At 36.4% G+C, this 15,059-nt stretch overlaps 1 protein-coding gene across 6 annotated transcripts in view; it reads left to right on the top strand.

Annotated features, from left to right (window-relative positions):
- The window catches only part of RHOT1 (ras homolog family member T1), a 71,403-nt gene that overhangs the window by 40,918 nt on the left and 15,426 nt on the right, over window positions 1-15,059 (top strand). For all 6 annotated transcript variants that reach the window (XM_059996495.1, XM_059996499.1, XM_059996496.1 and 3 more), the window contains exons 9-17: window positions 5,212-5,310; window positions 5,823-5,931; window positions 6,512-6,632; window positions 8,804-8,888; window positions 9,261-9,406; window positions 10,448-10,548; window positions 12,229-12,359; window positions 13,037-13,120; window positions 14,699-14,818. In XM_059996495.1, coding sequence (XP_059852478.1) covers window positions 5,212-5,310; window positions 5,823-5,931; window positions 6,512-6,632; window positions 8,804-8,888; window positions 9,261-9,406; window positions 10,448-10,548; window positions 12,229-12,359; window positions 13,037-13,120; window positions 14,699-14,818 — 996 coding nt within the window. The remainder of the gene's footprint in view (window positions 1-5,211; window positions 5,311-5,822; window positions 5,932-6,511; window positions 6,633-8,803; window positions 8,889-9,260; window positions 9,407-10,447; window positions 10,549-12,228; window positions 12,360-13,036; window positions 13,121-14,698; window positions 14,819-15,059) is intronic.

The raw sequence follows: 15,059 nt of genomic DNA, 5'->3' as shown, positions 1-15,059 counted from the left end.
GGGACTCTCTGCGCTTCCTGGACTTGGGTGGCTATTTCTTTTCCCATGTTAGGGAAGTTTTTGACTATAATCTCTTCAAATATTTTCTCTGGTCCTTTCTCTCTCTCTTCTCCTTCTGGGACCCCTATAATGCGAATGTTGTTGTGTTTCATGTTGTCCCAGAAGTCTCTTAGGCTGTCTTCATTTCTTTTCATTCTTTTTTCTTTGTTCTGTTCCGCAGCAGTGAATTCCACCATTCTGTCTTCCAGGTCACTTATCCGTTCTTCTGCCTCAGTTATTCTGCTATTGATTCCTTCTAGTGTATTTTTCATTTCAGTTATTGTATTGTTCATCTCTGTTTGTTCATTCTTTAATTCTTCTAGGTGTTTGTTCTTTAATTCTTCCCAGTCTTTGTTAAACATTTCTTGCATCTTCTCGATCTTTGCCTCCAATTCTTTTTCCGAGGTCCTGGATCATCTTCACTGTCATTATTCTGAATTCTTTTTCTGGAAGTTTGCCTATCTCCACTTCATTTAGTTGTTTTTCTGGGGTTTTATCTTGTTCCTTCATCTGGTACAAAGTCCTCTGCCTTTTCATTTTGTCTGTCTTCCTGTGAATGTGGTTTTCCTTCCACAGGCTGCAAAATTGTAGTTCTTCTTGCTTCTGCTGTCTGCCCTCTGGTGGATGAGGCTATCTAAGAGTATTGTGCCTATTTATTTTTTTATTAATTAATTAATTAATTTTTGGCTGCATTGGGTTTTTGTTGCTGCGCATGGCTTTCTCTAGTTGTGGCAAATGGGGGCTACTCTTTGTTGTGGTGCATGGGTTTCTCATGGTGGTGCCTTCTCTTGTTGTGGAGCACAGGCTCTAGGCATGCGGGCTTCAGTAGTTGTGGCACGCAGGCTCAGTAGTTGTGGCTCGTGGGCTGTAGAGCACAGGCTCAGTAGCTGTGATGCATGGGCTTAGTTGCTCTGTGGCATGTGGGATCTTCCTAGGCCAGGGCTTGAACCCATGTCCCCTGCATTGGCAGGCAGATTCTTAACCACTGTGCCAACAGGGAAATCCCTGTGTCTGGCTTCTTTCACTTAGTGTAACGTTTTCAAGGTACATCCATCCACGTTGTAGCATTATTAGTACTTCATTCCTTTTTATGGTCAAATGATACTTCATTTTATGGATATACCACATTTTGTTTATCCATTCATCTGTTGTTGGATATTTGGGTTGCTTCCACTTTTTGGCTGTCGTAAAAGAGCTGCTAAGAACATTCGCACATAAGTTTGAACCCCTGTTTTGAGTGTCTGTTTAGCAGTGGAATTGCTAGGTCACATGATAATTTTGTTTTACTTACCGAGGAACCACTAAACTATATGAAAGTCCCAATTTCTCCACATCTTTGCCAACACTTGTTATTCCCCAGCCCCCACCTCTGTTTGTCTGTTTATAGCTATCCTGGTAGATGTGAGTGGTATCTCTTTTTTTGTTGTTGTTGTTGGTTTTTTTTTTTTTTTTTTGCGGTACGCAGGCCTCTCACTGCTGCGGCCTTCTCCCGCTGCGGAGCACAGGCTCTGGACGCCCAGGCCCAGCGGCCATGGCTCACGGGCCCAGCCACTCCGCGGCATGTAGGATCTTCCCGGACCAGGGCACGGACCCGTGTCCCCTGCATCGGCAGGCGGACTCTCAACCACTGTGCCACCAGGGAAGCTCTCGTTGTTTGAACTGCATTTCTTTGATGGCTACTGATGTTGGACATCTTTTCATGTGCTTATTGGCCATTTGTATATCTTCTTTGGAGAAAGGTCTATTTGAGTATTTTGCCCATTTCTTAATGGAGTTATTTGTTTCTTTTGTTGTTGTATTTGAGTTTTTAAGAAATGAAAGTTTGCTGGGGGGAAAAAAGTTTCCTGAAAGCATTTTTTTCAGGAAAAGTTTATAGTATAGGTGAGTGGTTGTAGAACTGACCCACAGGCCAAATTTGGCCTGCCACCTGTTTTTATACAGCCTATGAGCTAAGATACATTTTACATTCTTTAATGATTGGGGAAAAAATCAAAAGGAATAATATTTTGAGATATGGGAAAATTATATGACATTCAGATTTTCACCATTGATAAGTAAGTTTTATTGTACCACAACCACCTTCATTCCTTTATATTTATCTATACTTTCCTGTTACAAAGGCAGAGTTGCATAGTTGCAACAGAGCTTATATGTGGTAACTGTCATAACAGTGCTGCTCAGTGCACTGCTAACTGGACTGACATGGTTCAAATGCAGCAGCATTTCATGTACCATGTGTACCTCTGTACTGCGGCATTTTATTTTTTTATTATCAGTATATACCTATCATGCCAAAAGAAGAAAAGAAAAAAGTGGGTTTTCAGATGGCAAAACAGATATATATTCTGAGCTCTAATTTCAGCATTGGTTTTTTTGGACCTAAATGCACGCACAAAGGAAATTTCCTAATCCGTTTGACCATGCAGTTGAGGAGCTTCCACCCAGCCTTCAGTTGGAACTGATCAATCTGCAGTGTAATGATGTGTTAACAGGCAATATCAAGAAAAAAATCAAATATGATTCTGTAAATGCCTTCCAAGTGATGAATGTGCTCAATTAAAGTTGTATGTTTACAGATATGTGTCACTATTGGCAGTGTGTATCTGTGCAAAAAGACATTTTCAAAGATGAAGTATGTAAAATCTCATTACAGATCAGCATTAATAGCTGAACATTTGCAGTTGATTTTCATGATAGGGAATGCTGACTTTTTTTTTAATTGAAGTATAGTTGATTTACAGTATTGTGTTAGTTTCGGGTGTATAGCATAGTGATTTGTTTTTTGTTTTTGTTTTTGTGGGGTTTTTTGCAGATTGTATTCCATTATAGGTTATTACAAGATAGGGAACATTAACTTTGAACCCTAATTAAGCCAAATGTTATCCCTCTAAGAGGAATTCCATCCTTCTCATTAGTAGACCTATATAGTAAAGGTATACTCAGTTATTACTATATTTTTAACTTAATTAATAAATTATTATTTAATTTCATTAATAAATTATTAATTATTATTTCATTAATAAAAACTTTGATTATCTCTTGCTATCTAAGTACCTACATGATATCCTTGATTTTGCCTGTTGACCCGCAAAGCCTAAAGTATTTGCTATGTAGCTCTTTACCAAAAAAGTGCTGACCCCTGGTATAAATATTAATCTGAGTTATCCCTTAATCTGACCCTGATTTACTCTTCCTTAATCCTGGTTTACTGTTCCTTAATTGGAGTGTTTATTTCTAACTTGCTCTTAATTCAGTATTTCCCAAATTCACCTCATAATAGTCACTAGGTGTACTTGTTAAAAATACAGATTCCAGGGGCTTCCCTGGTGGCGCAGTAGTTGAGAGTCCGCCTGCTGATGCAGGGGATGTGGATTCGTGCCCTGGTCCAGGAGGATCCCACATGCCGCGGAGCGGCTGGGCCCGTGGGCCATGGCCGCTGGGCCTGTGCGTCCGGAGCCTTTGCTCCGCAACGGGAGAGGCCGCAGCAGTGAGAGGCCTGCGTACCGCAAAAAAAAAAAAAAAAAAAATACAGATTCTATTCTGATTCAGCCAGGTGCTATATCTTACGATCAAGAAAATTTGGGAAACAGTCTCATACTGGAGAGATTTACTTCTCAGCTTAGCCTAGCAGTACATTCAATCGCCACTGTTAGTTTGTTCTCAATTCTCTAATTCCTACTTTTTTCTTAGGCCTATTATTAGTTCTGCTAATCTGCTAATCCTCCCTTCCCTGTAAAACACCTACTACCATCTGTTAGTCATTTCTTAGGTGGACCTGCTTAAGGTAAAATCTGTAACTTTTAGAGACTATATGCCTTGATTTATACAAGTACAAGCCTTGAATCTAAGCTTATAACAGAATCTTTTATTTAGACAACATTAATAAGCTTTTAACACAGATTTGAGGTAGGATCATGAAAAAGATCATATTCTAAATTAAAGCCTGAATTCGAAATGTTTCCAGTGATGACGGACTCTGTATGACCCATGGAGTCCTCTGCTTACCTAACAATGAAAAAGATCTGTGTGAGGGTTTAGATTACTTTATATGCAAAATGAGTTTATTTTATTACTGCCAAAATATTTTAGTTTTATTAAAGTATAATTTTTAATACTTTTAAAAAGTAGTCATTTTTTGGTGTTATATTTTAAGAGGTTAATATTTAAATATTGTATTGAGCTAATACCTTAGAGTACTTTTGCTTCTGATGCATTTCAAGCTTTAATGAAAAATGCATCACTGTTTTTCTTCAATGACTTTTTTTTTTTTTTTTTTTTGTGGTACGTGGGCCTTTCACTGTTGTGGCCTCTCCCGTTGCGGAGCATAGGCTCCGGACGCGCAGGCTCAGCGGCCATGGCTCACAGGCCTAGCTGCTCTGCGGCATGTGGGATCTTCCCGGACCGGGGCACGAACCCGTGTCCCCTGCATCGGCAGGCGGACTCTTAACGACTGCGCCACCAGGGAAGCCCCTGGGGCTTATTTTTAAATAGTCAAATATTTGTTCTATCCGTTATAAATCCTAAAATAAAAGTTGTCAAAGTACACTTCCAGCAGCTTTTCTTATAAAAGTTGTAGTGTCAAAAATGTAATTTTTTAAATGTAATTCTTATCTCATAATAGGAAGTTAGTAAAAGACTTGTACACTTATCGACCAGTGCTATTTTGTCACCTGCTTGCGAATCAGTACATTTTATATCCCAGCTTTGATATATACACACACACGTGACAGACCAAAACATTTAGTCCCATTTTGCTGCTAGAAGGTCAAAAATCAGAGAAGTTGGGGGGGAAAAGCCTTTACAGTAGTTTTATGTCAGCTCAAATTCTTTATGGAATGAGAGAGGGCATTTCTTCTTTATATGACTGGAAGAATGAATCTTCCCTAAAGATGAATTTCTCTTTTGCCCATCTTCAGAGGGTGTGTGGTCATGAAGGGAGAGTTTAAGCATTCCAGATCGGTCCAAGTAAATATTGCCTCATTTACTTAAAGTGGCTTGGGTATAAAAGGAAATGGCTTTGCTTTAGTTCATTTTTCATGTTGGTTGTATTTGATGTTATGTATTTGGCAGTGAAAACATTCAGTATTCTTCTCAGCATATTTATGAAAATCATATCTTAAAATCCCAGCTATTTACATTAAAACGATTGTTTCTTTTCTCAATGATTTATAGATGAAACCAGCCTGTATAAAAGCCCTTACTCGTATATTTAAAATATCTGATCAAGATAATGATGGTACTCTCAATGATGCTGAACTCAACTTCTTTCAGGTAGCCTTTTATTTCAGATATTTGTGTATCTTGGTCTTTTTTTGCTGAGAAGAGAAAAAATTTATTGGCTTGAACAATGGTATTTTGATAAACATGCATCTCTTTCATGTAAAAACTCTCTTTCACATCAGGCTATTTAATCTTTACCTAGGGGATAAAACTCTCTTATGCTTAGGAGTTGAGGGGACTCTGAGAGTGTCATTTCATGGTGTACAGTGGGTTTATTAAGGATGACTTGAAGTCTGAACTTTGAATTATTTTTCTTTCTCGGTTTTGTATAACATAGCTACACAAAGAGCTCTGTGTTTTAGGAACATGATGGGGAGAGTAGGGAAAACATGTCCTAAGTATGACATGTTTTACTTAATACAAAGTAGAGACTCTGCTAATTCAGAATATGTTTCCTTTGGTTGCAACTCTTTGATTTAATGTTGCTTTGTGGATTAATACTTGTACTATTTGTGGGTTTAATGCTGATTTGTTTTTAACTTTATTTTTATGTTTTTTGCTAGAGAATTTGTTTCAACACTCCGTTAGCTCCTCAAGCTCTAGAAGATGTCAAAAATGTAGTCAGAAAACATATAAGTGATGGTGTGGCTGATAGTGGATTGACACTGAAAGGTGGGTGAATGGTGCTTTTTCCCCCTTTTGAATTTAATATTTTCAAAATTTAGCAGAAGGCAAAAGTCTATAGTATTATCTATATTTAGGGAAATGTTTATATTTACTAATATACCTAAAATCTAACCTGGATGTTTAAGAGTTGGAAGAGGCAGACGTTGGTGGGGATAATTATCTTTACTGTGAGTATAAATTAGAGGCAGGGAAATTGATTGGGTCTCAGGAGTGCAGAGGTCCATCTGAGGGTAAGAGATTTCAGAAACAAATTTATCTTAAAATTAAAATGATTTCATTTGTTTTTATCATATAACCATGTGAATGTCAGTATATTCCTTGGGATATGTTTTTGGCCCTTTCATGTAGTGCCATCTCTTGCTGACCTGGGTGTATCTGTGAAATGATTCTGAAATCAACTCTTTGAGACACTTGTGAGCATTGTTTTGGTTTGACCTTCCATATGCAAAACTAGTACACATATGTTCAGGAGTCTAGCTCTTGCCGTTATGTGTTACATGCTTTTCTTCCATGTGACTCTACCCATTTTCACATCAGCTATATTTACTGATTTATTTTATTTCAGGTTTTCTTTTTTTACACACACTTTTTATTCAGAGAGGGAGACATGAAACTACTTGGACTGTGCTTCGACGATTTGGTTATGATGACGATCTGGATTTGACACCTGAATATTTATTTCCCTTGTATGTACCTTTGGCTTCTAATTGATTTCACTTGCCAGTATTTTAAAGTTTTTATTTAGCACATTGATAGGTAGGCTCTGAGCTACTCAGGAATAATTTATAGATTTATAGAGCCGTTTATAGCAGGGTTTCTCAAACTCGGCACTATTGACATTTTGGACTAGATAATTCTTTATTGTAGAGCCTGTTCTACGAGTTATAGGATGTTTATTAGCACATCCTTAGATGCCGGTAGCACCTCTTCCCCCAGTCGTGACAGCCAAAAATGTCCCCTTAGGAGTGAAGTCATCCCCAATTGAGAGCCACTGATTTATAGCATGGCTCAAACTCTTCCTCTTCTTCTAATGAAGAATACAAGTACCTTTTTAAATTCATTTTATTGAGGAAGGAGATAAAAGATGCTAGACGAACTTGTTTTTAGAGTCAAGGGATCAGAAATATATTGGTTAGCGTTTTTCTTTTCTTTAGTCCTTCTCCTCCCTAAGTTTTATAGCCTGTTCTCAGCTCAGGATAAAATAAGTATTTTTCCTAAACGACCAGTCTCTTTGTGGTTGTTTTTCTTTAGATAATGATATGTTTAAGTTTTGTATGTTTAATGATGAACCCAGCATCACCCTGAAATAGGAGACTGCCTTGCTGTAGGATGCCTCTCCCATACCCAAGGGAAGTAGGCTTTTCAGGGAAGTGACTTGCCAAGATCTGGCCTTTGAGCCTTTCGCCTTTTTTCTTCGCTTTTTCAGTAGCACATTATCTTCATGTTCTCCTTTTTAATTTTAGCATAGCACTGCTAGCTATCCATGTAAGGGTTCAGAAAAACTTTGTTGTTGTTTTTCCTTCCCCATCATTAAGGAAGCAAAATTTCTATTTGGATTCCTCGTCTATTAATCAGTTCTAAGTTAAAACTTCCCTTGTCAAAGTTATTAAATCTTGGCTCAAGTAATTTCCCAGGTTTTTCAATAAATATATATTGAATGAATGCATTTGTCCCAGGACTTTTTTTAATCAAGTTTTCTTTTCTGTGCCAATTTATGTGGGTAGATAGATTCTACGGGAGGTTGCTTATTGCTTTCTAAAGTATGACAATAAGGAAACTCCATCTTTTATGGCTTTGTGACTTACACTAAGATCTCTTTTAGTTTCTTTCTGCGCTCTACCTTTAATTTTCTGTAAAGAGCCCCTTCAAAGCCACCACTTGAGTCTTCTTATTGAACTCTCTGCCCCTGTCCTTCACACTGCTGCTAGATTAATAGATATACAACATGGATTTTGCCATGTCACTTACCCTTCAAGACAGGATAAAGCCTAAGCTTCTTAACCTGGTGTAGGAGGTCATTCATGATCTGCTCACTCCAGCTCACTCCCTGCCTTCATTCTAGAAGTAAATACTAAACTATTTCTGGTCCACCAATCAGATATTGTTTCCCACTCCAGGCTTTTGCCCATGGTATTTTTACTCTCTTCCTCCCTCTCCCCCCAACCTAATTCATGTCTGTTATCCTTCAAGTCTCAATACAGGTGACAGTGTCTCTCAGCAGTGCTGACACCTTCCCATCCCCAGGCCAAAGTGTTCCCTTTTACAAGGGTTCCCCTAGCATCTGTAATTTACCCATACTCAACAGTTGCCTCATTCTGTTGAGATAGTGAGGTTATCTACTTGTGGTCTGTCTCCAGCTTGAATGTGGTTCCTTAGAGGTAGGGAGCCTGTCTTGTTTTTATGTCCCCAGTACCTCTGTGCATTTGATAAATGTTTATTGACTCGAATTTAGGGTGTGTCAAATGTCAAATCAGGCAGAAATAACATCTCTTCACATCATTTTCAATACATTACAATGTTGACATTGTTTAAAGCTCATAATTTTGACTTATAATTGGTTTGTAGGAAGAACAACCCATTACAGTTTAATCAGTATTGTCTGTAAATTTTTTAATACAACCTGCCCTTCAGATAGTTAAGAAAACTGTCACGTTGGAGTGAGCACTATTATGACTCTTCTGAGAATTGCCATACCACTGCAGTGACTTTCCCTGGGCAAGTCTAAATGGCTACAGAAAACATGTTCTGTAAATGCTGTCATCCTACAAAAATACTTGTTGCAATTTCATGTTCATTTCTCCAGTTAAATTTTAATATTTGGTTAATGATTTATTTTACTTTTTTTTTCCATCAACAGGCTAAAAATACCTCCTGATTGCACTACTGAATTAAATCATCACGCATATTTGTTTCTCCAAAGTACTTTTGACAAGCATGATTTGGTAAGCTTTTAGCTGCAGTTTTCCATGATATATGATAAAATATTTTCCTGTGAATGATGTAACTCTGATCCCTGAGCTATTGGGCATTCCTGTCACATAGCCAAAAATTACCGAAACTTTCTTAAACTAGCAAAGATACTTTCTCATATTATTTACTTTATTATTTTCTCAAGACGAAAAAGTCTAGTTTCTGATAGACCCTTGCATAGGTTTCCTTATATATGTGTAAGGAGTTTTCTTGATAAAATGTAAAATTTCTTTTCATTTGTTAGTTTTTAGAAACATAGCTTTACTTGATTAGGGGGCTCTTGCATTTGGGAATTATCCTCTTAGATATCTAAGTGTTATGTATACTTTCTTGTGTATCTTCAGGATAGAGACTGTGCTTTGTCACCTGATGAGCTTAAAGATTTGTTTAAAGTTTTCCCTTACATACCTTGGGGGCCAGATGTGAATAACACAGTTTGTACGAATGAAAAAGGCTGGATAACCTACCAGGGATTCCTTTCCCAGTGGACGTGAGTATAGAGCTCACTTCTTTCCTCTAGAGTTACAGCTAGTTTGAAATTATGGTGCATTACATTCATCATTTTGTATATTTGTCAGATCTTGTGAAGTGCTTCAATGATAGCTGCCTGTGAGCAGGATTTATAGTGCTGCTGCTACCTCTGAGATGAACTATAGATGTTCTATAAATTTATCAGGAAGGGATGTGTTTGCTTTTGGATGAGGTACAGGGAAACAGTAATAAGTCATATAAAAATGGAAGTAAATTTTAATACTTAAAAATTTTTTATTGGAGTATAGTTGATTTACAGTGTGTTTTAATACTTTTGATTAAGGGAAGCATCATTGTTATTGTACAAATCTTGTATTTTCAGAATATGGGGAGAGCATATTTTACTTGACACTGAATTCTTACTTTGAGGGTTTTTTTGTTGTTGTTGTTTGTTTTCAGTGAACTCTTAGACTTAGTGAGGGTGTCTGCAGTCTTGTTGACCTATTGTCTAGGGTGCTAAAAAAATTCTCTGGTTGTGCATAATGACATAATTACTTTAGCCTTGGCAAAAATAACTTTCTCAACACCAGGATCTGTTCTTTTTTCAGATCATACGAAAGGCTAGCTATTTTCAAGTGTCTTTTAGCCTTTCAGTTATTTTTTTCACTTTTTGCAAACCTTTTCAGATTTAATTATCATTAAGTCCTTAACTAGCCAGTATTTGCAGTACAATATGTAACTTGGGAAGCAAATAATATAAAATATCCCTGCTCTAGATCTTACCAGCTGCTCACTGCTCATCTGTGTGGCCTTGCTCTCTCCGGGCAGGTGGAATAGATACAGGAGCCCCTTCCACCCCACATCTTGCATTCTCCTCCCTTTCATTTCTGCCCTAAGGATGTCACTGTAGGAAAAGCCATGGTTGGGCACATGGGAAATTAAAGCAGTCTGACAAAAATTATCTGGGTCTAGTGGTAAAATTATTTGAGCTGTTGTAATTGTTTTTAAAATAAATATTCATTTAGGAACTTTTCACATTTTAAACTCTTCCCTTTCCTAGGCTCACGACCTATTTAGATGTGCAGCGATGCCTGGAGTATTTGGGTTATCTAGGCTATTCAATATTGACTGAGCAAGAGTCTCAAGCTTCAGCCATCACAGGTAAGTATCTGAATGCTATTTAATTAGAAAAAAATTTTTTTTAGGATTCCAGTTTCATATGTAAAAAGAGTAAAAATAAATGCATCTTCATTAGTCTTCCATGTCTATACTATTTCTTTTCCCTTGATTTGGTAATCACTTTTGAGGTAAGCTGCTTGATTTAATTGTTTATCAAAAAGGAAAGAGTAGAGGTTTTACCTCTAGTCTCCCCCTGAGGGTACTTCATTGATGAAAATCAGGGAGGGCTATGGGCATGAAAAGTATTTACCAGTCTATCTTGTGTTTTAATTTTCTTTAAACATTAAAAACAGTGCCTATTAACACATGATCCTGGTATTCAACTGACTGTACATCTCTCGGTTTTATAACCTTTTTCCACATTAAAAAATCTTTCACATATCTTGTAATGTTAACCAGGCATTCTTGCCAGGCAATGTGCTCCACTTAAAGAAAATCCATAGATATAATATGAAATAACAAATTAGGGAACTGATCATTTCAAAAAGTTCTTATATCCTGATTTGTGGGGAAAAATGCCATATCTTACAGGAAGCCCCATTACAGGAAGACAGCCTTTGTGAAATTGACAGAGCAAGTACCCTTCAAAGTACTTAACCAGTTAGACAGTATTTAATGCAGCACCAAAGACTAAGGAACTAATTAGCCAGCATGAGGTTCTTTCACTCAACAAAATATTGTGGCCATATTTCTATAATCAATAAGTATACTAATATATCTATAATATTTATAATATCATATCTTTAATATTAGATAAAGTATCATCATATGGATATTCTATAACTTAACTACCCCATAATTATTATCTGTTTTTTATCACTTTCAGGTTTTTTTGCTATAAATAGTGCCTCTTGGTGAGCTTTCTTGTAGTTGAATCTTTGGGTATAGTTAAAGGAGGTCTCTTTACCTCAAGAAGAGATGCCTCGGGCTTCCCTGGTGGTGCAGTGGTTGAGAGTCCGCCTGCCAATGCAGGGGACATGGGTTCGTGCCCCGATCCGGGAAGATCCCACATGCCGCGGAGTGGCTGGGCCCGTGAGCCATGGCCGCTGAGCCTGCGCGTCCGGAGCCTGTGCTCCGCAACGGGAGAGGCCACAACAGTGAGAGGCCCGCATACCGCAAAAAAAAAAAAAAGAAGACATGCCTCATTGCTCTGCTGATACAACATTGTTTTCAGGGCTGCCTCTTTTACAGATTTACCTTAGAAAGGCCAGTTAACCCTAGCGTGCATATCCTCTTTCCATTTATAGACCCAAGAGAGTGCAGTTTTGAGATAGCATCTTTTAGTTTATAATTTGTTATGACAATAATTTATAACAGAAAAAAAGATGGGATATAGTATTGGCTGTATTCATTGTAATTTTCATTCATTTTTCAGATATCATTTTGTTATGTAAACATACTACTTATTTTATGATGAAATGAATATCATTTGGTTACTAGAAGTTTACAGCCGACTTTCAGAAATGCATCTTTTTCACTAAGTGGGGCCCTTCTGTATTATATTTTGTACTTTATTTCACATACCGCTTGACTACTGTACAGTATGTTTATTGATCGAACACTTTGTAAAAATGATAAATAGCAATACCCTATTTTGCAGAATGTGAAATGAAGGCTCAGTAAATCTAAGCAGTACATAATTAGCTTTTTTTTTCTTTTTAGTAACAAGAGATAAAAAGATAGACCTTCAGAAAAAACAGACTCAAAGAAATGTGTTCCGATGTAATGTAATTGGGATGAAAAACTGTGGGAAAAGTGGAGTTCTTCAGGCTCTTCTTGGAAGAAACTTAATGGTGAGAGTTCTCAAGAAATAGAGCTATACTCAACAGATTTTTATAGTCACTGAGTTTACATAATTTTTTCATAACCATTTACCCTTTTAGATGATTAGTAGAACTGAGTGACCTATGTATAATAGTAAGGTACAACTAAAGTGTAACAATAATCTCATTGAACTAGCTTTATCTTTGCTTCATTGATGTTAGCTATCATTTGTCTTTTTTTTTTTAAACAGCTTTTAGATGGGGGTTAAATAAATACACATATGAAAGCATCAAACACAGTGCTTGGCATGAAGTAAATGTACAGTGAATATTTTGAACCGAATACTGATACCTAATTCTGACTACTGACTTGAGTAAGGAGATTGACATATTTGTAGATGAAATAGCAGGCCAAATTATAGTGTAAGGAGAATCGCCAGCAGGTGGCTCTGGAATACACTTTCAGTGATATTGTTTACTTCCTTTTCAGCTACTGCTTTCCCTGTATGCAGAACAAATGCATCTTTTATTTTAGACCTTAAGAACTAAGAAACAAAATCAATATCCCCTTTGTATTGATAAATAATACATAGTGTAGGGAAGAATGTCCTTTTTTTGGTAACACACCATACATGCAGAGCGCATGTGTTGATGGAAACTAGTTCCTGTAATACTATAAATACTGAGATGTTTTTGGTTGTTTTCAGAGGCAGAAGAAAATTCGTGATGACCATAAATCATACTATGCAATTAACACTGTTTATGTATACGGACAAGAGAAATACTTGTTGGTAAGAAATTTTCTGGCATATAAAGATTATTAATTATTGGGTACATTTTAAATGACTCTTTGAAAACATAATTAGATTTAATTTAATGGTTTTTGTGTGATTTATTTTTTTACCTGGTTTATTCATTAGAATTAATTTTAATTCCCTTGATCCATGTGGTGATTACATGGGTGTAGATATAAGTAAAAATTCATCTATCTGTGTGCTTAATTGTATGTTATACCACCATAAGAAAGTTAAAAAAAAAATTAAATCCTCTTTGCTCTTTCTTCCACTTTTATTTTTAAAAATTATGTCCTCTATTGTTGACTAGAAATTAGTTTGAAGACCTTTGTGCAGGTGTGGGGTAGTTTAATCTGTAATTGAATCAGGTTGTATCTATTTAGCAGGGAGGAGTGTATTTAACAAGTGTGGTAGCCTAAAAAATGATGGAAAGAATGGTATGACTGAAAAGATAATATGAAATAGTAAAAAGAGGTTTTATGTTCTTTTTGGATCCAGTCTGATTTGGGTTTGAATGCTGGTCCACCACTGATCAGCTGTGTGACCTCAGGCAAATTGCTTATTCTCTGAGTCTGAGTCTCTTATTAAGTTAACTAATATGAGAAGCTCCTGACAAAAAATAGGTACTAAAGAAAGTTCATTCCCTTTTTTTTTTCTTTTTGGAAGTAGTTTATTCTGCTAGACAGATAATCACGTTGAATTTTATGCATATTTTGCTCTTTATGATAAAAGTTCTTTGTCAGTTTCTTGTTAAACCTGTTTATCTCTCATTCTTCTCCTAAGTATAATTCTGTATATTGGGTACTCAGTAAATCTTGCTGGTTGTTAACTTTCCAGTTTTATTGTTACAACCATTCATTGCAAATTGATGTCTTTCATGTCTCTGAATATCCATGCTCTAATAGTGTTTTATTTGGAATATATTGAGTCACCTCTGACTTCACACTTCCCTTTTCTTCTCCTCAACAAAGAAGCACTATCTTATATAGCTCAGTACTGAATTTTACGCTTGTTGGATCATTATCATATCACAGATGGGATGTTTCTTTAGAGATTTTATAATAAACATTGAAAAAGAGTAGGCAGTGAAGTAGAACAAAATAACCTTAATGTACCGTCCTTTGCTTTGTGGTTTGTTTGTTTGTTTGTTTTCCTTTGTGTTTTTGATTGAGGAGGAAAGGTGGTGTGGTAAAAAGAAAAAAGCCTTGGGAATCATATCTGAGTTCAATTTTTGGTCTGATGACTAGTTAGTTGTGCTATCTTTGGCAGTTGACCTAATCTCTTTAGCCTGTTTTCTTATCTATAGTATATAGAGAATGCATGTAAAGGGCCTGCCTAGCACACTTTAGTCACTCACTAAATGTTAGTTTCTGTAGGACCTTAATCACCATTTTTCATCTTCAAAAATCAGAAACTACTTGTTTATCTATATGTCTTACTTCCAAAAATAGTCTGAAAATTTATGCTTAACTAGTATTTTTAAATTAGGAAGTCAAGTTAAGCAAATAATAAAACATCATGACTTTAATTTTACATCAGTGTTATGATACTTATGTTTCTTTTTCTTTTTACAAGTTGCATGATATCTCAGAATCGGAATTTCTAACTGAGGCTGAGATCCTTTGTGATGTTGTGTGCCTGGTATATGATGTCAGTAACCCTAAATCCTTTGAATACTGTGCCAGGATTTTTAAGGTTTGTTGCTCTTTTGGTCTAAAACCAAGTTTAACTTTATAAGGAGTTTAATGGAATTGTAATGTGGTGTTTTCTAACCAGGGAAATGCAAGAAAATTATTTGTGGAGCTTTTCAGAAATACATACATTTGTGTCCTATCCCTAAAGGTTCTGGTTTCATTCTGAGGTGGTAGAGTCGCAGACATCTGTATTTTTAAAAGTACTTTTTTCCACGTGTGACTCTGATGTGCGTTCCTGGTTA

This window comes from Delphinus delphis, chromosome 19 (assembly GCF_949987515.2).
Source record: "Delphinus delphis chromosome 19, mDelDel1.2, whole genome shotgun sequence".
Taxonomy (NCBI): domain Eukaryota; kingdom Metazoa; phylum Chordata; class Mammalia; order Artiodactyla; family Delphinidae; genus Delphinus; species Delphinus delphis.
The sequence above is the reverse complement of the archived record's forward strand: the minus strand, read 5'-3'. Positions and strand labels throughout refer to the sequence as shown.